The sequence below is a fragment of the Oryctolagus cuniculus genome, chromosome 15, assembly GCF_051225735.1.
Source record: "Oryctolagus cuniculus isolate XC-2025 breed Fujian yellow rabbit chromosome 15, ASM5122573v1, whole genome shotgun sequence".
Lineage (NCBI taxonomy): Eukaryota > Metazoa > Chordata > Mammalia > Lagomorpha > Leporidae > Oryctolagus > Oryctolagus cuniculus.
Window position 1 is genome coordinate 91,219,948 of NC_142881.1, and position 25,238 is coordinate 91,245,185.

The following is a 25,238-nucleotide window of genomic DNA, read 5'->3' on the forward strand; positions in this document are numbered from 1 at the left end:
GCTAATTCAGAGTAGATTTTTTGCATAATGAGAAAATATGGTTAAGTTGTAGGGCTGTGGATAAATTCAAATTTATCAGAAAGTATTGGCACAGCAGATGAATTAACTGTGTACCATTTATTCATGTGTATTTATTTATTTTGTGATTTACCAACACTTGGAATGGCCTTGTTTATTTTTCCCAGGTAGCATTCATATGATTATATATTGTTAACTACTAATTACCATTGTTTGAGTATTTTTCTCTTGTATTTATTTTTACTGATTACCACTGGTAGATCTGTACTTTTCCTTATGGTTCTATATATTTTTTTTCCTTACATAGGAAATGTTTAGGAATACTGGTAGGAAGCATTGTTTTCTTGGAGAACAGCCTGCAGCCTTACTATATAACCTTTGTTACTTCAATCCTGATTAATCTGAAATGAATATTACTTTTCCAGGCTTCACAGGATTGATGTTATAATGGACTATTTTTCTGCATAGTCTATCTATGTTTGTCTTTTAAATATATAAATATATATCTGTATCTTACATTGACAGAAATTGAATGTATTTAACTCATAAAATGGTTTTTGGAAATATTTATATAGTGTTGATATATAAATCAAGCCAGTTACCCTATATATTACATCATACAATTGTTATTCATAATGAGAATATTTAAAATCTCTTTTCTTAGTTATTTTCCATAGTAGAATCTGTTTTTTAAAGGTACTTAATTCTTGTGCTTTTTTCTCTTTTTAAAGATTTTATTTATTTATTTGAGAGGTGGAGTTAAAGACAAAGAGGTAAATACAGAGAGAAAGGTCTTGCATCCTCTGTTTCACTCCCCAAATGGCTGCAATGGCCAGAGCTGGGCCTTTCTGAAGCCAGGAGCTTCTTCTGGGTTTCCTTCATGGGTGCAGGGAGCTTCTTCTGAGTTTCCTTCATGGATGCAGGGGCCCAAGCACTGGACAATCTTCTACAGCTTTCCCAGGCCATAAGCAGAGAGCTGGATCAGAAGTGGAGCATCTGTTCTCCGAACTGGTGCCCATATGGGATATTGGTGTCATAGGCAGAGGTTTGGCCTACTATGCCACAGCACTGGCCCTAGTAGAACCCATTTTTATTAACTATCATTACCATGTTGTTCAACAGACCTCTTGTGCTTATTCCTCCTATGCAAATGAAATGAGTTTTTCTTTGACCAAAATGGCCTCAGATCCCCTCTATATGTCTTTATATTTAAATGGTTTTCCATTAGATAACACAAAGTTGGGACTTGGCTTTAATCTTCCTCTGTCAGTTTCTACTTTTCAATTGTTGCACTTAGTTAGTACACATTTAAAACTGATACATGGATCCAAGGTTGAACACCTTGCCTGTAATTGGTCAGCAGTATTAACAATGAATAAAACACTATAACTATGTGGTGTATGTGGTGTGGTGCAGTGTGTTAAGCCACCACTTGGAATATCCACATCTCATATCGCTGTGCCTCAGTCAAGTCCTGGCTACTCCACACTTCCAATCCAGTTTGATGTTAGTGCATCTGGGAGGAGGTAGGCAATAGTCCAAGTACTTGGGTACATTCCACCCACATGGGAGATCCAGAAAGTGTCCCTGGCTCCTGGCTTCAGCCTGGCCTAGACCCATCCCTTGCAGGCATTTGGGGAACAAACCAGTGGACAGAAGATTTCTTTTTGTCTCTCCTTCTCTGCCACTCTGCCTTTCAACTGAACAAAGAAATCTTGACAAAAACAGTATAACTAGCCTTCCATCTAGGTTCAAGTTTTTTTTTTTTTTTAAAGATTTATTTGTTGGCTGGTGCCACGGCTCACTGGGCTAATCCTCCGCCTTGCGGCACTGGCACACCGGGTTCTAGTCCTGGTCAGGGCGCCGGATTCTTTCCCGGTTGCCCCTCTTCCAGGCCAGCTCTCTTCTGTGGCCAGGGAATGCAGTGGAGGATGGCCCTGGTGTTTGGGCCCTGCACCTGCATGGGAGTCCAGGATAAGTACCTGGCTCCTGCCATCGGATCAGCGCGGTGTGCTGGCCGCAGCGCGCTGGCCGCGGCAGCCATTGGAGGGTGAACCAATGGCAAAGGAAGACCTTTCTCTTGGTCTCTCTCTCTCTCACTGTCCACTCTGCCTGTCAAAAAATTAAAAAAAAAAAAAAAGATTTATTTGTTTATTTATTTGAAAGGTAAAGGTACAGAGCGGCAGAGAGAGAGAGGTCTTCCACCTGCTGGTTCATTCCCCAACTGGCCACAATGTCCGGAGCTGCGCCAACCTGAAGCCAGGAGCCAGGAGCTTCTTCCATGTCTCCCACGTGGGTGCAAGGGCCCAAGGACTTGGGGCATCTTCTGCTGTATTCCCAGGCCATAGCAGAGAGCTGGATCAGAAGTGCAGCAACTGGAACTTGAGCTGGCGCCCATACGGAATGCCAGCACTATAGACGGCAGCTTTGCCCTCTAAGCCACAGCGCTGGCCCCTCAAGTTTGGTTTTCTAATATTGGCATTTAAAGGATACCAGGTAAACTGATTATAAGTCATGTAAGGGCTGAGCCGAAAGTTCAATGGAGAGGCGATCTTGACTTCTTAATTATAATTAAGGACAATATAATATAGGATATGTGTCCTATAAAATATTGGCTCCTAATTAGTTTTTGTGCTTTGTAAATGGGGGTTTTCTCTTAATTTCTTTTTCAGATAACTCATTGTTAGTATATAGAGATGTTTCTGATATTTTAAAAATTTATTTAAATAATTTTTGTTAACTTGTACTACAGGCAACTAGCCTTTCTATTTTTTGTGCCTGTTTCTGTCATAGCAGTTCATCTCTTCCAGTTCTTTATACAGTATATCATATTGTGACCTATAGTTACCATTGCTGTGTTGTGGAACACTCAAACTTGCTATTTCTGCCTAACTGTGTTTTAGTACCTGTTAGCTGATCTCCCTCTCTCTAGATCCCTCATTTTTCCCAGTCTAGTAGTTAGAATTTTAAGTTCAGACACACTATTTTTAAAACTTCCACATATGAGGCCGGTGCCGCGGCTCACTAGGCTAATCCTCTGCCTAGCGGCGCCGGCACACCGGGTTCTAGTCCAGGTCGGGGCGCCGGATTCTGTCCCGGTTGCCCCTCTTCCAGGCCAGCTCTCTGCTGTGGCTAGGGAGTGCAGTGGAGGATGGCCCAGGTGCTTGGGCCCTGCACCCCATGGGAGACCAGGAAAAGCACCTGGCTCCTGGCTCCTGCCACCGGATCAGCGCGGTGCGCCGGCCGCAGCGCGCCGGCCGCGGCGGCCATTGGAGGGTGAACCAACGGCAAAAAGGAAGACCTTTCTCTCTGTCTCTCTCTTTCACTGTCCACTCTGCCTGTCAAAAAAAAAAAAAAAAAAACAAAACAAAAAAAAAAACAAAAAAACTTCCACATATGAGAGGATACAGGATACACACGACATTTATTTTTCTATGTTTGGTTTATTTCACTTAATGACTCCAGTTCCATCCATTTTGCAGCAAATTTTTTTTTTTAAATGGCTGTCCATTCATTTATTGATGGACACTTAGATTGGTTCCATATGTTGGGTACTGTGACTACTGCTGTAGTGAACATGGTGGGGTAGATATCTTTTTGGTATGCTGATTTCAATTCCTTCTGATAACTATCTAGGAGTGGGATAGCTCTGCCATAGGGTAGATTGATTTCTATTTTTGAGGAATGACCATAGTGTTTTCCATGATGTCCATACTAATTTGCTGTCTCATCACCAGTGTATAAAGGTTTCTTTTCTTTCCTTTTTTCCCCCTTAATTTTATTTATTTATTTATTTGAAGGAGTTAGACACACCCAGAGAAAGAGAGAGAGAGAGAATCTTCAATCTGCTGATCTGCTGGTTCATTCCCCAAATTGTGACAATGGTCAGGGCTGGGCTAGGCCAAAGCTAGGAGCCAGGAGCTTCTTCCAGTTCTCTCTCATGGGTGCAGGTGCCCAAGTACTTGGGCCATCATCCACATCTTTCCCAGGCACATCAACAGGGAACTGGATTGGAAGCGAAGCAGCGGGGACTCAAACTGGTACCCATATATCCCACAGCTTAACTGCTGTGCAACAGTGCCTCCCCTCAAGGGTTTTCTTCAACACCCCACCAGCATTTCTTATTTTTGTCTTTTTGCAGTGAGGAGACACCTCAGTGTGTTTTGATCTGCATTTTTCTAATGACTAGTGATATTAAACATTGTTTCACATATTTGTTGACTATTTGTATTTGTTCTGAGCAATGCACATTCAGGTCCTTTCTCAATTCTTAAATATATTATTTGCTGTTGTTGCTGTTATTGTGTAGTTTTTCCAGTTCCATGTATATTCTGGGTATCGGTCCTTTGTCAGGTGAATAGTTTGCAAATGTTTTATCCCATTCTATTAATTATATCTTCACTTGGGATTGTTTCCATTGTTTTGAGGAATCTTTTTTTTTTAAAGATTTTTTTTAAAATTTATTTGACAGGTAGAGTTACAGACAGTGAGAGAGAGAGAGAGAGAGCGAGTGAGCTCTTCCTTCCGTTGGATCACTCCCCAAATGACCGCAATGGCTGGAGCTGAGCCGATCCAAAGCCAGGAGCCAGATGCTTCTTCCCTATCTCCCACGTGGGTGCAGGGGCCCAAGCACTTGGGCCATCTTCCACTGCTTTCCCAAGCTACAACAGAGAGCTGGACTGGAAGAGGAGCAGCCGGGATGCTGGCGCCGCAGGCGGAGGATTAACCTAGTGCTCCATGGCGCTGGCCCTTGAGGAATCTTCTTAGTTGATATCAAATTTGTCTATTTGGGCTTTCTTACCTAAACTTGTGGGATCTTATCTAAAAGCATTGTGTTTGTCAGTGTCTTACAGTTTCCTGTCAGTTTTGTTATATTTAGGTCTTACATTTACATGTTTGGCTTACTTTGATTTGATTTTTGTGTAGGGTGAGGTGTGTGGAGGAAGTCTAGTTTTAGTCTTCTGCATATGGATGTCCAGTTTCCTTAGGACCATTTAGTGAAGAGATTGTCCTTTCTGTGTTGTATTTTTGAAGGCATTGTAAAGATCAGTTTTCCTGTAGATGTGTGCATTCCTTTATGGAACCTCTGTTCTGTTTCACTAGTCTGCTTTTATGTAAGTAGTTACAATACCTCTGTACTATGTCTTGAATTCAGATACTGTGACTTGTTCTGTTCCTGAAGGTTGGGGACTTTACAATTCCATATAAATTTTAGGTTTATTTTTTCTAGTTCTGTGAAGAATTTCATTTGTGTTTTGATGCTAGTTGTGTTGAATGTAAAAATTATTTTGTGTGGCATGGAAACTTTATAAATTCTCCCAATTCATGAACATGGGGGTCTCTCTGTCTTTTTTGTCTTCAATTCCTTTCATTAATGTTTTGTGATTTTTCTTCTAGAGGTTTTTCATATCATGGGTTAAATTTATTTTAATGCTTTTATTTTCTTGTAGCTATTGTGATTTGATTACTCTTATAATTTCTCAGTGAATACAAAATTGGCATATAAAAGTGCTCCTGATTCTTTTGTGTTCATTTTGTATCTGCAGTATTGCTGAATTTGTCAGTTCTAGCAGTCTCTTGATTGAATCATTAGGTTTCTCCATGTGGAAACAAATAATTTTAATTATTTTTTCCCTATTTGTATGCCTATTTTCTTCACTTGACTATTTTTTTGGTGAAACTTTACAGTGTGATATTAATGACAACATTGACACTGAGCATCCTTGTCTGATTCCATATCTTAAAGGAAATGCTTTAAGCTTCTTATTGCCATTCAGTAGAATGGGTATTTGTCATTTATATGCTTTACTGAATTTAGATATACCCCTTCTATACATATGCTGCTCACAGTTTTGCTCATAAATCAATTTTAATTTCATTGAATACTTTTCTACATCCATTGAGATGATTACAATGGTTTTGATCCTTCATCCTATTGATATGAACACTTGGTTTGTTGTTTTGTATATTTGACTTATTCCCTACATTCCCCAGGATATAAAGAACTTGATCATGGTATGTAAGCTTTTTAGTGTGTTACTGAATTTTGTCTGCTACTGTTATGAGAAATTTTATATCTGTATTGATCAGGTATGCCGGTATATCACTTTTTTTTATTTGAAAGAGTCAAAGATAGGTCTTCTATCTGCTGATTTCCTCTGGTTTTGGAGTCAAGGCAGTGCTGGCTTCATAGGATGAGTTTTACTTGAGATACTTAACAGTTTTTCACATTTATCATCATATTTGTTGTCAACACATGTGCTGAAATTTCCAGTTTATCAAATATGGGGTCACCATTACAGGATTTTTTAAAAAGATTTATTTATTTATTTGACAGTTACAGAGAGGCAGAGGCAGAGAGAAAAGAGAAGTCTTCTGTATGGTGGTTCACTCCCAAAATGGCTGCAACATGCAGGAGCCAAGAACTTCTGGATCTCCCACTCAGGTGTAGGGGCGCAAGGAATTGGGCCGTCTTCTACTGCTTTCCTAGGCCATAGCAGAGAGCTGGGTTGGAAGTGGAGCAGCTGGGACTCAAACCAGCACCCATATGGGATGCCAGTACTGCAGCTGGTGGCTTTACCTGCTACACCACAGTGTCAGCCCTGATTATAGGATTTAAAATAAAAAACTATACAATATAATGACACAGGTCATCTTAACATTTGCAGTGCCTCCAAGACACATAAGTAATAGTGTAATTCATTTGTAAGAGATTGTTACTGATTTTTTTAGCTAATGTCATTACTACATGGTAATTATGAACATAATTAATAATTCACTGAACATGCAAGTATTAAAGTTTATTTCCGAGAGGGAATTCTGACGTGACAGTGTGAGCATGTATATGCTCTTTGCAGTAGAATTGATTAGAAATATTTTAAAACAGAATTCTTGTAAAGTCTCTAGAAATGGCCCTAAGTACATATGGCAGATAAAAAAATATTAATGGTATGAGGCCAGCGCTGTGGCATAGCAGGTAAAGCCACCGCCTGTAGTGCTGGCATCCCATATGGGCGCCAGTTTGAAACCCAGATGCTCTACTTCTAATCCAACTCTCTGCTATGGTCTGGGAAAGCAGTACAAATGGTCCAAGTCCTTGGTCCCCTGCACCCACCTGGGAGACCCAGAAGAAGCTCCTGGCTTTGGATTGGCGCAACCCCAGCCGTTGCGGCCATCTGGAGAGTGAACCATCGGATGGAAGACTTTCTCTCTCTCTCTGCCTCTCCTCTCTCTATGTAACTGTGAATTTCAAGTAAAAATAAATGAATCTTTAAAAAATTAACTGTAGGTAATCTAAGACTTTGGAAGAGCAGGGAGACTCAGTTCTATTTGAATCCACATGTGATTCTTCCTCCCCTGTGCAACTGAGAAAACAGGGCTCCCCTTGCTGCCTGTTGCATTTGGCTGGAAAGACATCCTCGTTTCTTGTCTCTAGTTATCTGGTACCAGAAATATGTTCTGGTGAATACTACTAAGAGACCCAGATTACACTTGAGTGACAGAAGCTTTATACTGGGCGTGAGAACACTTGGACCTTATCTTGCATTACATGCATCATCCATGGTTGGATGGATAAGCCGTTGATTGTGGTGCCCACATCCCCTGTCAGAGGGTCAGTTTAGGTCCTTGCTACTGTGCTTCTAATTCAGCTTTCTGTTAATATGCATGAAAGGCCACAGATGATATTCCATACTTGGCTTTCTGCTGTGCATATGGGAGACCTGGATGGAATTCCTTAATCATGATTTTGGCCTGACCCAGTTCTAAATGTTATGGACATTCGGGGAGTGAACCAGAAGATGAATTCTCTTATCTCTGCAGTTCAAATTAATTAATCAGTTTTTTTTTTTTTTTTTTTTGACAGGCAGAGTGGACAGTGAGAGAGAGAGACAGAGAGAGAAAGGTCTTCCTTTGCCGCTGGTTCACCCTCCAATGGCCGCCGCTGCAGCCGGCGCACCGCGCTGATCCTGCCAGGAGCCAGGTGCTTTTTCCTGGTCTCCCATGGGGTGCAGGGCCCAAGCACCTGGGCCATCCTCCACTGCACTCCCTGGCCATAGCAGAGAGCTGGCCTGGAAGAGGGGCAACCGGGACAGAATCCGGCGCCCCAACCGGGACTAGAACCCGGTGTGCCGGCGCCGCAAGGTGGAGGATTAGCCTATTGAGCCACGGCGCCGGCTCTAATTAATCAGTTTTTAAAAACTTACAAAGTGGGAGCTGGGAACTCACCTAGGTCTCCAATATGTCTCACATTTTCTGATTCACTTGAGACCCTGCTTTTTGGATGGTGTGGTCCCAGAGTGGGCGTTAGCAGGAAAGTGCAATGAAATCTGGTGTGTAGCTGGGACTCCAACTCGAGCAGTCTTGGATGTCTTAATCCCAAGCAGCATCTTAACTTCTATGGCTGCCTCACCCTTTTTCTTTGAGATAATAAAAAGTGCTCTGAAATTGACTGGTGATGATCATGTATAACTGAAAAAACAATGAATTCTATGTGTACTTTTCTTTAAAAAAAGATGTATGTATTTGAAAGGCAAGGTTGCAGAGAGATAGGGAAGAAACAGACTGAGGTTTTCCATCTGCTGCTTCACTCGCCCAAATGCCTGCAGTAGTCAGGAGCTGCAACTCCATCTGCATTTCCCAAGTGGCAGGGGCCCAACCACTTGAACCATCTTCTGCTGCTTTCCCAGGCATCTTAGCAGGGAGCTGGTTAAGAAGTGGAGCAGCCAGACTCACAACTGTGCCCATATGGGAAGCCAGCATTGTGGGGGATGGCTTAACCCACTGCACCACAACACCATTCCCTGTATGTGTACTCTTAATGAATGAATTGCATAATACATGATTTATATTAATATCAGTTCTGCTTATTCATTGAATTCATGAATTCATACCTATTCAATGAACACATGCATTCATTCATGTCAGTTGTGCTACTTAAGAAAATATGATTTCTGACAAATTATAAATATGCTACATTGAATTTTTCACACTTATATGCGGTAGTTCATGTTGTAATATTAAAAGTCAAATCCTTATCTGAGATCTGCTCATACCAAGGTGGATCAATGATGAAAATAGCCAAATCTGAGCATCAGAAGACCTTCTAGTCTTACCTGATGCATGATCTCCATTGTTCTGAGAAGCAAAACTATCATTATTTAAAACAGTATGGGCGTTACATCTGGGGTTTGTGTGTGTGTGTGTGTGTGTATGTATGTATGTATGCATGTGTCTATAAAGATGGCAGTGGATAACTGAAGACTAGATGGATGAAATGTGTGTGTGTGTGTGTAAGTGTGAGAGAGACGGAGAGAGAGGCTAATCTTTTCTTAGCAATGATGAAAAGGTTTTACAAGTGACTTTTATAACTATGAGGTTTTCTACACTTGACCTGAGCTCAGAAAAAAAAAGTCAAATCCACATAAATATGATTTTCCTCTGCAGTCTGCATTGCATATTTATATATTGATATTTATATAAATGCAAGAATAAGTGGTCTAGCAATTAAACTGGGTGTATGACAATGATTATTAATTCAGGATCATGGTATTGTGAGGAAAGATATTAATCTTATCTGTATGTCTTTTTAAAAATATGATGTAAATTAATACAAAACAAAATATGGCCAGGCACTGGAGTTTCCTCACTAAATATTTTTACTTGGGATGAATCAGAAATGATCAAACTTAGGTGCTACCATTGTTGTAGAGTAGTTTAAGGCACTGCTTGTGATTGCTGGCATTTCATATTGGAGGGCTGGTTGGAGGCCTGGCTACTCTGCTCCTGAACCAGATTCCAGCTAATGTGCCTGGGAAGGCAGTGGAAGATGGCACAAATACCTGGGTCCCTGACACCTAAGTAAAAGAACCCAGATAGGGATCCTCACTACTGGCTTTGTCCTGGATACACACCTGGCTGTTGCCTCTATTTGGGGATTAGACAAGCAGAAGAAAAATATCTCTGTCTCTCTCTCACTCTCTCTCTTGCTTCCAAATAAATAAGTCAGTCTTAGGAAAAAATAAAAGACTAACCTCATGTCATAATCCTTGTGGGAGTCTTTTTCCATTCTCTGGCCATCACCTCCTTTATCTTTACCACAGGGACTATTCCTCAGCATTCAGTACAAATTAATCACTAGAACTCCTGTCACTGATTGAACACTCAGAATTTTGGGCTCCAATCATTACATGGAAGTTACACCTAAGAGACAGAAAAATGGGTTGCTTACTACTCCTTAATTATCAGTGAGTATGGGCTTGTTACTTTTTCTCGGTCAGGACTCCTCTTCGATCCCATATCTCTAGTCCCTGTAGGAACAGCTTCTGCTAGTAGAGGTACATGTTAACAAGAGGGGACAATTCCTGAGAAAGGACATGAGGACCTACTACTTCATGGTGCCAAGTTAGGTCATCGATCCCTGTAAGTTCATTTTTCATTTCTAGTAATAAGGCATTGATACTTAACATTTCAGGCACGATTACCTCTTTGATCTGAGGTCAAGGGTACCTAGCCTTGGAAGCTCAAGACTGAGGTTCCTGCATTATAAGACTTTGGAAGTTTTGTATTTGCACAATGATGTACCCATCTTAAAATCCATAATTTTATTTCAGTATATACACTAGAAGAGTTCTCCCAGTTGTCCCTGGATACATTACCAAGCATTTTAACAGATGAGAGCAAGCATCTTTTTAGAGGGATAGGCCTGAGTTGCAGTAGCAATATTAACTTCTTATTCAAATATCTTTAGTAGAATCATTTTTACTTTCTTCATGGTTTAAGCAAGCATCTGTAACACATAGATACATGTTCTTAATTATCAGCTAAAATTGAAAATAAATGTGATAGTTATCCAACATTGTGCCCACATTGAAATTTCTCTAATAGCACATCTCATAGATGTGAGTTTGTCAAACCAAGAATTAATGTTAGTATTCCACATGAATGGAGATGAAGTCAGATGCACCATGTCTGACAGCATGGCTGAACACCTAAGAATTACACAGGTCATTCTTATTTCCTAATGGAGGGGTGCAGAGGCTTGTGTGAAATATCATCTTCCTGTGCCATGACCACCACCACAGAGCCAAGGAAAGGTTTTTCAGGTTTCTTCTGAGCATGGTGAGTGAGCATCCTGCCCACTCCTGCCTTCTCAGGTATTCCAGGCCCTGCAGCTATCCTGTTGCTCCATGGGTTCTATTCTGCATTCCTGAAGGATAGTTCCTGGGGGAAAGATGGGGCCTCACAGGCAGCAGTGACTCCTTGGGAGTGGGTGGGATGTATGTTCTCCACTTGTTGAGAACAGAAACATCGTGGTTCTCAGGTGGGTGAGTCCTGACATTCAGGTGTAAGCTGCAGGCCCTGGTCTGTTGGGGAGGACACACTGGCAAAGAATTCTCAGATCTGGAATCAGGGAAGGTCCACCATGGCTTGTGTTTCAGGTGATTATATTGTCAGAAGCCAAGGGTGGTCTTTCAGATGTGCAGGCACTGAGTCCAGAAGCTTCACAAATGAAGTGGTTAGTCCAAGATTGCAATGAGGCAAGGGGAGTCTGTATTTCATGAGCAAGGAGGTGTGTGGTATGAGTCTAGTTTGAACTCAGCCACTGTAGGTCCTGTTACTGACCTGTATGACATGGGTTTATCCATCTGTAGCATAGAGGCATCCACAGTACCCAGTTAATGCCCCACATTCCAGCAAAATAAGTTGAAGTGTATGCATCCTCTCTTACTATGGAATAGTTGTACTTTGGGGTTTTATGGTGCCTCCTTAGAACTGAGCCTTTTGTTGCTTCCTGTGTGTAGCCTGCCCACTATCCTTCTTTGAGTTTGTAGAAGTTTGTACGCAATCTAGTTTTCAAAGAAAATGGGTTCTAAGAGGGAGATGAGTGTACTGGACAATGGTTCTGTCTTCCTAACAAAGCAGTTTATGCTGAATGAAGACTTGGACTGCATGAATAGGAATCCACCAGAAGGAACAGCCCCTCTGGCCCAAACTCTGTCTAGTGCTTTACAGTAGAGGCAAAGGAGTCCCAGAAAGGTGAACACCCTAGCTTTGCATGGCCCAGCAATTACTGATTCTACTGCACAGAAGGATCAAGATTTGAGTAACGCTACCTCACTTCATCTATAATCTATCAAAGAATGGATGGTGTGGGAAGTTTTCTGTGAACTTTAAGAAGGGAGATGTGAGTTGAGAGGGATAGGCAAGGGCCTGGGAAATGTTACCTTTTAGATTGTTCTTATAGGTAAGTCCTATATATGCCACAGTGCTGGCCCCACCACCAAGTATTTTTAAGTGCTGATTTTAGTGATAGCAAAATGTTTCTTCCCATGGTATATTGCAGTTTAACAATCAATTTTTTTTTTTTGCAATAACATTATGGAATCAGTAGCAAATAAATGTTTTCAATATCTTAGTGATAATGTGTGTGTAGTTTCTGCCAATTAGTAGAATTGGGAGTGCTCTTTCAAGGAGGTCTTTACTGCCCCTTTTCATTCATTAAGTGCTATTCCTGCACAGAGAGGCTGATAATTTTTGTTTCCCCACCTAATGTGTCTGTTAGTCTGCATTTATCTCTGTCATGATCTGGCTTAGCACAGTAGGATCTGGGAGCAAGCCAGACCAGGTCTCTTACAACTCTTTGCATTCATCTTCTGTTCCAGGGATAATTCTACGGACTGCTTCGTGTTTCCAAAAGCAAAGAAAATGAATACACCTTCAGTAAGTTGTTTACTTACTTATTCCTCAGCTTATTTTACATTGTATTTTACAAGGTGTATGGGGGTTTGTTAATTAAAACAGAAGAGTAAAAGTAATTATAATTCAGAGAATATAGTAGTTTTCATGGTTATAAGACATTAGAGCCATTGAAGCTGATTGAATTTGGTCTCTGATCTTTCTGATGCCATAATGAAAAGACATACATGTTTCAAATTGAGACTTAGACTTTGATAAATTCCTGTAGGATATGGAGTCTGAAATATCATTTATTGGTCATATAGATGATATAGAAAACGTGGTTTAGTACCAACCTGGAAACAAACATTCGGCATTCTATCATGGTAAGAGTTACCCAGAACTAAAACGCAAATCGGCAAATAAAATTTCTCTGGAATTGCTGAAGTAGTGTGATCTTCAGTACCTGCTAGGAGGTGGTGCTAGATTCATAGATTGGACCAGGGATGTGAAGAGGACAAAATCTACTGCATGTTCTTAAACAGTTCTCTGTACTTTTCTCTCAGCCAGTCTGTACATTCAGATTGTGCTTCGGATTTTTCAGAGTTATATTCTCAGGCAAATAACTCCGTTCTTCATTTGGAATTTTCAGTAATCTTATTCAATTCTTTATTTACCAATAATATTTAGTCAAAGAAGACTGTTCTCTAGTGTTTGCCTTACTTGAATTTTTTGCCATTAAAAATATATATCTTATATATTTTATATATATTATAAAATACATATATTAAATTCTTAAATATATTAATATATAAATTATAACCAATATATTATAATTAATGCATAAATTAATATATAACATATTATATATATATATTTATATATATTTTAGAAGTAGAAAAAGAAGAGGTAGGCTAAGAGACAAAAGGTACAGCACTCTTATGCATTGATTCACTCCCCAAGTACCTACAGCAGTCAACACTGATGCCAAGAGCCAGTAACTGAATCTTGGCCTCCCACATGGGTGACAAAAGTCCAATTACTAGAGTCATTGTGACCACCTACCAGCAGCTGCAATAGAAAGAAGCTGGAATCAGGAGCCAGAGCTGAGTACCAAGTCCAGGTATTCTGGCGTAGTTAAGTTATCGTAAATGGCATTCTGAATACTAGGCCAAATGTCTGCCTCCCTTTTAATTTTTTTTCTCTGCCATATTTCAAAATAGTATACATGGTCTTCTCTTGGAAATTTTTTTAAAAATATTTATTCATTCAATTATTTATTTATTTAAAAGACAGATTTACCGAGAGAAAAGGACAGACAGAGAGTGAGAGAGATCTTCTGTCTGCTGGTTCACTCCCCAAATGGCCACCTTGGCCAGGACTGGGCCTGGTGGAAGCCAGGAGCTTCATCTAGGTCTCCAACATAGGTGCAAGGGCCTAAGTACTTTCCCAGGCACAACAGCAGGGAGCTGGATTGGAAATGGAGTAACCAGGAATTAAACTGGCACTTATATGGGATACCAGTGTCACAGGCTGCAGTTTAGTATAGTGTGGCACAAAGCCAGCCCCATCTCCTGAAAATTCATACTCTTTTCCTCTCCTGAGCTCACTGATAGTTTCTTGTCTTTTTCTTTAAATTCCACTTTATCATCTTTATTATCACTCATCTAATATTCCATGTGCTCTCCAAATCATCTCACCTTGAAATTCTCCTTGACAGATTTATCTCTCTGTGGTCTGACACTCCTGTTTTCCTCCAGCTTTGGCCTTTTCTACGGTCTTCAGATCACATTTTCTACTCTCTTGAATACTTCTTTGTAGCTTTCCAAATGGCATCTCAAGCTCAAGAAGCCTAAAATGAAAATCAAAGCATTTCTTTTTTTTTTTTTTTTTTTTTTTTTTAAGATTTATTTATTTGAAAGTCAGAGTTACACAGAGAGAGAAGGAGAGACAGAAAGAGAGGTCTTCCATCCTCTGGTTCACTCCCCAGTAGGCCTCAATGGTTGGAGCTGGCCAGATCCAAAGCCAGGAGCCAGGAGCTTCTTCCAGGTCTCCCATGCAGATACAGGAGCCCAAGGACTTGGGCCATCTTCTGCTGCTTTCCCAGGCCATAGCAGAGAGCTGGATTGGAAGTGGAGCAGCCAGGTCTTGAACTGGCGCCCATATGGGATGCTGGCACACGTAGCTCAACAATAGCAAGTGTGACATATGCCTTATCAGTCACGGGGAAGAAAGAAACACACGGACACAAGACTGTCTTTTCCAATTTTATTGTTCACACACCGGGGACACACCAGGGGTTTTATATCACACTACTCATCAGTATGCTCATTGGGGTCAATACACTTATCAGTATAAATTATGCTTATCAATCTATACTATTTAATACACTTATCAATAAACTTAACACCACTATTTAATGTGACTTAACTATTTAACTACTTAACTACTTAACCACTTAACTACTTAACCACTTAACCACTTAACTATTTAACTTAGCTACTTAACTACTTAACCACTTAGCTTAATACATCTACCCAATCTTAACAATATCACTTATCTGCCAGGAAATCAATATTATTATACCACAAGTCACAACAAACACTTTCAAAATAATCTTAAGTACTATCACAATGAACAATACAAGGACAGCAAAAGATTCAATACACAACATTGGCTTGTTATGCATCTAGGCTTGCATCACTGTCAAGAATGTGTTTCTCCTGCGGGGAGTGTCCAGTGTCCAGAGTTCAATGTCCCAGCAGGGACGGAACTCAGACCAGTCACTTACAGGCAGGAAGTCGTGGGAAGGTTATCACTCTGGGCAGTAGGCTCAAAGTTCCCAGGCGGACGGCAAGGCGAAAAGTTGGAGAGATCTCCTGCTGAGAGGCCTAGTCCGGCTCTGCGGTCAACTCTGGCAGCAGGCTGATAAGGACTCCAGGCGAGGTGGTGATGCGGCAGCTCCGCTGGTCAGACATGGCGGCAGCAACACAGCAGCTCCACTGGCCTCTTGATCCTGTCATCGCCTTGTGCCGCATAGCAAAAGCTAGCAGGCTGGCTCTTCAACTCCAAGTGCGAGGAGATCCAGAGGTTCGCTCGCACTGGACCACACACACACACACACACACTCACACAGACAGTGGGATATTACAGCTCAGGGACAGATCTGCAGGTCAGCTTGTGCCGCTACCTGCTCCACACAGAGTAGCGGGCTGCCTCTTCAGCTCGGATGTGTGAAGATCCAGAGGTTCACACACGCCAGGCCCTTTACTCAGATGCAAGGCTGAAAGTGTTACAGCAACTTTTATTAGACAGGAACAAGACCGGAACGGGGCAGCTCACGCAGCTAAAGCCGCTCAGGAACAGCAGCTAAGGCCGCTCAGGAACAGGTGCAGCTCCGAGAGCTGTGGCTGGAACAGGTCAGGAATGGGTCAGGATCTCTTCAGTGACAGCTCAGTGACAGCTCGGCTCAGCTCCGCTTTTCTTTCTTCCACTCCCGGTGGTTTACATGCATCAGGCCATGATCCCCGAAAGGATGGAGAGCAGTGCCAGGGCTCCCCTTTTATCCTCATATTTTGGCAGTCCTCCAATTTGCCATTATACAACTTGTCTAATTTTTATTGGTTCTTACTTATGTTTGAACGGTCCAGTCAGCATAGGTTGGAGGGTATTGTCCGTAGCGCACTGTTATCTGACTGACCAGAGATGTCTGCTTGGTATGATTAGGAGTGTCTCCCTAACAGCTGTTAGGCATTGCCTCAGCTCCTGACTTACAACTCCACTTTACTTTTATTTTTGTGGCTAGTGGTACTTATTAACTCAATGTTTTACTGTGTTTCCACAGTTCATCTCCTTTTCAGGTAAGCGGTGATCTGTGACTCTTTTTGAGATTCCTGTAGAATTCTCCACAGTCAACCCCCTAGGCTCTCGATGTCTCTCCCGAGTGAGAGGCATCGTGAGGCTCAAGAGGGAACCATCCCCAGTCATTCCGGTGGCCTCTAAGGTCCATACCGCTTCACCTTTATTTACTAGGAGAGACAATTCTTGAGCTATAGTGATTCCCTTGCTGGGAATCTAAACCACATTTCCACAATTTCAGTAAAATGGAAGATAAACATATCCTTTATTCTTTAGACATCTCCATGAGTTCATCTTAATCACGTCCTTACTGCCCATTGCTGATATATTGTAAAAGGTCCAATCCTCCTTCCGGACTGCGGAGTTCTTTTAGTCATAACAGTCTGTAACTTTACACTTAACAGTCTATAGCTTAACGATCTATGTTCTAACCTTTCCATTATACCTACTATGACAACACAAGCTTAACACCTTTATACCTGTGTAACGTGTTACTACCAGTTAACCTTGACCCACATTACCAAAATGGGTTTTTTCCCTGGACATCTCCCTTTCTCTCATGTCTAGTTTCATCATACATGAAAACCTGTTAAATCTATTTCCTTATTTTTAAATCCTTATTCTAATGCCTACATGCAGCGTGTAAAAATAAGAATAGCTGCTATTCATTAAAAACAAAAAATTCTTTTTTTATATTGAAAATGTTATTCTTGTCAATAATTGGAAATAATGTATTGGCTCAGTGATAAACTTTGATCCCTCCCGAGGTATGATGGCACAAAGGATTTGGTGGGAGAAAACATTCAGGAGTTAGAGAGTTACATGTGAACCAGTGTCAAGACAAACATAAAGAACTGAAAGGGAACACATCTTTATTTAATAATTTTTACCCTGTGAGCCTCTTCAGGGGTTGGCCTTTGGCACAAAAGATTAAGTTGCCACTTGGGATGCTCACATCCCATATTGTCTGATTTGGGTTCCTAATACTCTGCTTCTCATTCATCTTCCTGTTAATGTGCTTCCTGGAAAGCAACAAATGATGGCCAAAGTGCTTTAATTTCTGCTAGCCACATAGGAGACCTAATCAAAATCCAGTCTCCTGGTTTTGGCCTGACTCAGCTCTGGCTAAAAGTGAGCATTTGTGGAGTAAACCAGATGGAAGATCTTTGTGTCTCCCTCTTTCTCTCTCTCTCTCTCTCCCCCTCTCTCTAGCCTCTCTGTTTCTCTGTTTTCCAAATAAAATGAAAATAACTGAAAAATACACCTCCAGCTTCTTCTGAATCCATTTGGAGCGTGTGGGTTTAAGTCCTAAATCTGTTTCGAATTCCTGCTTCCTGCTAATGTAGACTCTAGAAGACTACAGGTGATTCTTCAAGTACTTGGTCCCTACTACCAACAAGGGATACCAGATTGAATTCCAGACACTTGTCTTCAGACTAAGCCTGCCCTGGCCTTTGTGGGCATTTGGGGAATAAACCAATACAAGTTCTGTCTGTCTCTGTGACTATCTTTGTACCTCTGTCACCCTCTCTGTCTCCCTCCTGTGCCTTTAAATACGTAAATAAATGATTTTAAATATAACTTGTACATTTTGCTCATATATATGTATATTCTTTTTTCTACAGTTTACACTAATACCAAATTGTATGTTTCTAGCTCAAAGATGACTTGTGCAGTTTTTTTTTTTTTTTTTAAAGATTGATTTGGCCGGTGCCATGGCTCACTAGGCTAATCCTCCGCCTGTGGCGCCAGCACACCAGGTTCTATTTCTGGTTGGGGGCCTGATTCTGTCCCAGTTGTTCCTCTTTCAGTCCAGCTCTCTGCTGTGGCCCGGGAAGGCAGTGGAGGATGGCCCAAGTGCTTGGGCCCTGCACCCGCATGGGAGACCAGGAGGAAGCACCTGGTTCTTGGCTTTGGATTGGCGCAGCATGCCGGCTATAGCAGCCATTTGGGGGGTGAACCAGAAGAAGGAAGACCTTTCTCTCTCTCTCACTGTCTAACTCTGCCTGTCAAAAAAAAAAAAAAAAAGAAAAAAGAAAAAAAAAAGATTGATTTATTTGAGAGGCAGAGTTGGAGAGAGAAGGAAAGACACAGAGAGAAATCTTCCATCTGCTGGTTCACTCCCCAAGTGGCCACGATAGCTGTGGCTGGGCCCAGCCAAAACCAGGAGCCTGGGGCTTCCTTCTGGTCTCCCATGTGGGTGCAGGGGCCCAAGCACTTGGTCCATCCTTCACTGCTTTCCCAGGCACATTAGCAGGGAGCTGGATCTGAGGTGGAGCAGTCAGGACTCGAGCTGGCGCCCATATGAATGCCGGTGCTGCATTCCGCTGAGCCACAGCACTGGCCCTGATTTATGCAGTTTTAGTTGTTGTGTTGCATTATTTCATATATTAACTTCAAAATGAGTAATGGAAAACAGATAAGTGCATCAGTCGTAGCAATGATTATGGATGAGGACTCTGCAAAAAGGTTTAAAAACAAGCATTTTATTGTGATAAAAAGCATAACTTAATACTGGACAGTTTTTAAAAATTTCTTAAGTTTTTTTATTTGAAAGGCAGAGTTACAGAGAAACAGGAGAGAGAGAAAGAGAGAGAGAGAATGAGAATATCTTCTATTTGCTGGTTCACTCCCCAAATCGCCACAATTGCTGGTCCTGGGCCAGGCTGAAACTAGGAGCCCAGAGCTTCTTCTGCGTCTCCCAAGTGGGTTCAGGGGCCCTAGCCCTTCAGATTTCTTCTGCTGTTTTCTGAGGTGCATTAGCAGGGAGCTGGATCAGAAGTGGAACAGCTGGGTCTTGAATTGGAGCCCATATGGGATGTTGGCATCGCAGGTGGAGGCTTAATGTGCTACACTACAATGCTGGCCCCAACACAGGACATTTTAAAGCGTACATTTCAGTGGTATTAAGCATATTCATATTCATTTGCAAGCATTACCACCATCCATACATAGAACTTTGTGTGCATCAAATACTAAATCCTATTCCCCTCTACCACAGACCCTGGCAGTCACTACTCTGCTTTATCTCCATGAATTTCTCTCTTCTAGCAACCTCATTTATATGGGATAATGAAATATTTGTAAACCACATGTTGTAGAAATTGTGGTTACTTGTTCTTTTGAAGAAAAATGAGTTCTGTTTTACAAGGCAGTTAATTGAGTGGATTCAGATTGCAAACTATTCTATGCAGTGGTCAGCAACTGACTTTTTTTTCTTTTAGCTTGTAGCTATTTTCTAGGTGGTCCTTCTGAGGTCTCTCACAGATGTTTAGTGTATTAGTCAGCCAATGATTTTGTTGAGTTCTGTGTGCAAAATTAGGGGTTTAAGTTCTTTTGCTTTGTCTCTTTCAGGACTTCTCTTCCTCTTTCTCCATTTTTGGGTTGTCTTGTAACCCCTGAACTTTCCAATAGAGTATTCTGAGTCATAAAACCTGCAGCTTTTACTTCCTTCATCTTCCTTGATTTCTGGTAAAATGCCTGAAACATGAGTTTTTACTCTGCAGTTTCCCTCTAGGTTCTGTCTTTTGTTCTGATTGATCTCTAATTCCCACATAGTTATGCTACAAATTTCATTCACATTTTGTAATTCTTTCTTTCAAATGTTCATCTTTTCAAATGCTGTGTCCTCATCGTGATACTTTTTGAGTTATTTATAGTATAAAATCTGTACTTTATCTCACCTGTGTGTATTCATAATTTTATTTTCTCTTCCATGGACTGTTGCTTCAGATAGTCTTCAATCTTGTTTTCACTCTATAAGTCAGATCTTTCCTGCATAAGAATAATTTATACAAAATAGGAATGAGCCTGCTTGTCAGATTTGGCCTCACTTCCTATTTCATATGGCCTGTGAACTCCTTTGTTGACTTATTGTAAATTTCAAAATAGATGTTTTGTGATTCTCAATAATCATCTTTGGTACCTGTGTTGTGGCACAGTGGGTGAAGCTGCCACCTACAACACCAGCATTGCAAAATGGGTACCAGTTTGAGTCCCAGTAGCTTCACTTCCAATCCAGTTTCCTGCTAATGTGCCTGGGAAAGTAGCAGAATATGGCCCAAGTTGTTTGGGCCCCTGTAACTGGTGTGAGAGACCTGGATGGAGACCCGGGCTCCTGGTCTCAACCTGCTCCAGCCATGGCTTTTGCAGCCATTTGGGGAGTGAACCAGAGGATGGAAGGTCTCTGTCTGAATGTAGCTCTGCCTTTCAAATAAGTAATCTTAAAAAAATAGTTATCTTTGATTTATGGTCTATATTTAAGTAACATAGATCTTTATGTAAAATATAACTTCATAGTACTGTAATTCTGGTTATTTCTTCCCACGTATTTTAAGGCTCTCAATACATTTTTACTGTATTGCTTCAAATGATTAATGAATTTATGAGAAAATATATTTGTATTCTCACATTTGCCATTTCCAGAATATTAACCTAAATTTTTGTCTTTTGAAAAACTGTGGATTTTTGGAAATTTGATCATAGCAAGCCTTTGAATGATCATTTTCAATTTTTGTTGTTATTTGATATTGGGATATCCCCATAGTCATGATTATTCTGATGTCAAGTAATCCTCATATCCCTAACATGACTCTCATGTTCAGTGATTCCACAAAGTAATTAAGGAATTGAAAAAAGTCTTCATTTTCACATTCCAGTTCATTACTATAAAAGAATCCACTGGGGCCAGCACCGTGGCATAGTATATTAATCCTCTGCCTGCAGTACTGGCGTCCCACAATGGGTACCAGTTCATGTCCCTGCTGCTCCTCTTCTGATCCAGTTCTCTGTTATGACCTGAGAAAACAGTGGAAGATGGCTCAAGTGCTTGGGCCGCTGCACCTGCATGGGAGATCCAGAAGAAGCTCCTGGCTCCTGACTTCAGATCCGCCCAATTCTGGCCTTTGCAGCCATTTGGGAAATGAACTAGTGGATAGCAGACCATTCTCTCTTTGTAACTCTACCTTTCAAATAAATAAATAAATCTTTAAAAAAAATCTACTAAAATGAGCTATGAAACAATCTTCATAGGCAAGAATCTACATACGTAGGGTCCATGATCCATCCAGCATGCATTTCTAGTTTTTCTTCTTCAGTGGATTCTAATTTTTGTTACCTAATTCTTTCAATCATGATGTGCGACAATAAACACAGGGCATTGACAATCACATGATCTCATCTGAGCCTATGTTTAAAGTCCTTTTGGAGGTTTGGCTTTGGGGCCTACATTGTGGAGTAATGGATAAAGCCCCCACTTGTGATGCTGGCACCCCATATGGGCTCCAGTTCAAGTCCTTGCTGCTCCACTTCCAATCCAGATCCATGCTAATGCACTTGGGAAGGCAGCAGAAGGTGGCTTAAGTGCTTTGACCCCTGCAGCCCTGTGGGAGACCCAGAAAAAGTTCCTGGCTGCTTCAGTCTGGGCCAGCTCTGGTCATTGTGGCTATTTGGGGAATGAACCAGTAGATGGAATATGTCTCTCTCTTTCTATTCCTCTTTCTCTGTAACTCTGACTTTAATATAAAACTAAATCTTAAAACAAAAAAAGTTTGTTCACAAGGACATGATTGAGTAATCATATCCTGCTTGAGTTTCCAGTATACGTAGAGATTGAGTTGATGCCACATGACCAAAAACCTGTTTTGATAAATCATATTGTCAGTGTAGACTATGAGGCCCAAACCCTTAAAATAAATGAAGACATTCATGCCAGGTGAGTTATTCTAAGTGTTTAGAGAAAAAAAATCTCAGGAACTGGGTAATGGCTAATCTTTCTTTAGGAAAATTTTTCTTTATTGGTGATTTGCAACCTAAACCTCTCTGATCAATGGGATTATATTTTAGTTTTGGAAAATGCTTCATTTCTATTTCTATGAATATTTTTCTGATCCCATCCTCAGTGAGGTCTGCAGTAACATTTGTGTCATACTACCTGATACCACCTCACACATCATATAATCTCCATTATGTCTTCTGAGATCTCATATAAATGGGGTCCCATGTCTGGAAAGATCTCTGGATATTCAGCAAGATGAGAATGAATGATTTTTATACCCTTTTAATTATTTATTTAATTGAGAGGTAGAGTTATAGACAGAGAGGGAAAACAGAGAGAAAGTTCTTCCATCTGTTGGTTCACTACCCAAATGGCTGCAACATCTGGAGCTAGGCTGATCTGAAGCCAGGAGCCAGGAGCTTCTTCAAGGTCTCCCAAGCACTTGGGCCATTTTCTACTACTTTCCCAGGCCATAACAGAGAACTGAATCAAAAGAGGAGCAGCCTGGACTAGACCCGGCACTCATATGGGATGCCAGTGCCACAGGCAGAGGCTTAGCCCAATATGCCACCGTGCCGGCCCAATTTTTACCCTTTTTTGACTTTGGATTTTATCTCCTATCCTCCATATCTTTAGAATTTGGCAAATGTCATGACCTGGACATTGCTCATGTGTTGAGGCTGCTCAACCTGCAAATCTTGTTCCATCTTATGACATACAAAAATTCTTCTGGATTTTCTATCCTCTGTGCCTCTCCCAGGGAATGTTCGTTAGCAGGGAATTTATTTAAGTTACTAGGTGGACACTTATTAAAGTGACTGTTGTGATTTATGAAAGAGTAGTTAAATGGTACTGTAAAGACATGTCCAGTATGAGGTGTATTTTAAGAAAAGCTACCAAAACTATTGTGCTTACCTATGTAATCACAAACATTTAAATATATTAGGTAAAATAATGTATTACAATATAATTTTAATTTGTATTTCTCATTTTTGTCACAATTTATGCACCTTTTCATACTTTTAAATATTTTACTTTTGAGGAGAACAGAGTAACCTGTAATTCTTACCTGATTTTCCCTTTTTGTATCAATTCCTTTCTTATTTTTTTATATGAAGTTCTGCCAGTTTTTATCATTAGGAAGGTAAATTTTCTGTTCTTTTTTTTTTTTTTTTTTTTTTTTTTTAGATTTATTTATTTTTGAAAGGCAGAACCACAGAAAGAGGGAGAAACAGAGAGATCTTTCATCCTCTGGTTCACTCTCTAAATGGCCACAAAGTGCAGAGCTGGGCTGGTCTGAAGCCTGGAGCCAGGAGCTTCTTCTCTGTCTCCTACATGGGTGCAGGGGCCCAAGCACTTGGCTATCCTCTGCTGCTTTCCCAGGCACATTTGCTGCTAGCTTGATTGAAAGTGGAGCAGCTGAGATTTGAACTGGTGTCTGCACAACAGGCGATGGCTTTGCCTGCTACACCACAGTGCCAGCCTCACTCTTTTCTTTTATCATGTTTTGTGTTTCTTTAATTTGATAATATGAGGTTTTAATATTCATATTTCTCAGCTTGGGCTTGTATAGCTTATGGATAATGAGTTTGAGTTAGAAAAGACTTCCTTAACCCAAGATTATAAATCAAGCACTTCATGTAGTTCCTAAATTTTTATGGCTTTGGTGTGCACTGTGGAGTCACTTTTCATTCTGTATGTTTTCCACACCATTTATTGAAAATCACAGGGTGACCATATAGACTTGCAGTGGCATCTGTCTTTGAGGATGAACTGCTGTCTTTGATGCTTTGTCTGAGTGAATATCAGAGGTCATGAGCTTGGTTATGATTAGGTAGTCTGTGACTCCTAGTCTCTGCAGGGCTTCCACCTTTAGGATGTGTATCAAATCTGATTTTCCTAGCTTGGTAGAATCCCCTTTACTGGAACTTTGCCTGTCTTTGTGACTGGGGAAAAAGAGTGGACACTGGGTCCAGTAGAGCTCTTCTCAATGTAATTTCTTTTGACTGATACTTCCTTTGTTAGAATCCTCTGGCCTTGTCTGAATTTTCCCAGATTAGGAAGAGGGAATGTGATCTTCCCACTAGAAGCAGTACTCAAGATGAATGGGCAGTGGTCCCCATGTAATAAAATTCCTCTTCTTCCACATGTATATATAATTTTAAAGATTTATTTATTTATTTGAAAGGCAGAGAGAGAGAGAGAGAAGACTTCCATTCACTGGTTCACTACCCAAATGGCTGCAACAGCCAGAGCTGTGCTGATCTTATGTCAGGAACCAGAAGCTTTTTCCAGGTCTCCCATGAAGGTGCAGGGGCTCAAGGACTTGGCCATCTTCTCTTGCTTTACCAGGCCTTAACAGAGAGCTGGATCGGAATGGAGCAGCCAGGACTTGAACCAGCACCCATATGGGATGCCAGCACTGCAGGAGGTGGCTTTCCCCGCTATGCCACAGAGCTAACCCCCTCCACCTGTATCTTAATTTTATTCCATACCCACAGAGGCATACCTAAGGTCTCATCTATTCATCACTTTGCCTCAAATGCAAATTTTCTGAATGGTGCCATCAACTTATATCATGTTCGGATATGAATTATCTCAATGCTTAAACATGTGTCCTAAGTAGACAAGTTATTTTTCTTACTATACATAATGTACATGGGTCAAAAAGTGAGCAAAATAATCCCAGTAGGCTCCCCCTCCCCCTTTTTTTTATAATTCCTTTTTGAAAAGGAGAAAGGAAAGTACCTGGAGTGAGAAGAATGGGAGCATCATTTCAATGCAGTCTTGTCATAATAGGGACAAATTATGTTGGAAGTGGTCACTAACCTATGGATGGAATACATTCTTTGCAGAGACCTTGATTCTGTACTTTGGTAGCTACTCAGTCTGTTCCTATCCAAAGAACCAC

The 25,238-nt window shown here is 40.9% G+C and overlaps 1 protein-coding gene and 2 non-coding genes across 3 annotated transcripts in view; all 3 read left to right on the forward strand.

Annotated features, from left to right (window-relative positions):
- LOC100338172 (uncharacterized) overlaps positions 1-25,238 on the forward strand; it is a 42,491-nt gene that overhangs the window by 2,548 nt on the left and 14,705 nt on the right. The window contains exon 3 of the mRNA XM_008269820.5: positions 12,681-12,738. Coding sequence (XP_008268042.4) covers positions 12,724-12,738 — 15 coding nt within the window. The 5' untranslated portion in view covers positions 12,681-12,723. The remainder of the gene's footprint in view (positions 1-12,680; positions 12,739-25,238) is intronic.
- Positions 9,079-9,159, forward strand: LOC127484284 (small nucleolar RNA U2-19). The gene has a single exon (XR_007911165.3). It is a non-coding gene; the product is annotated as a small nucleolar RNA U2-19 (small nucleolar RNA).
- On the forward strand, positions 9,349-9,418 carry LOC127484283 (small nucleolar RNA U2-30). The gene has a single exon (XR_007911164.1). It is a non-coding gene; the product is annotated as a small nucleolar RNA U2-30 (small nucleolar RNA).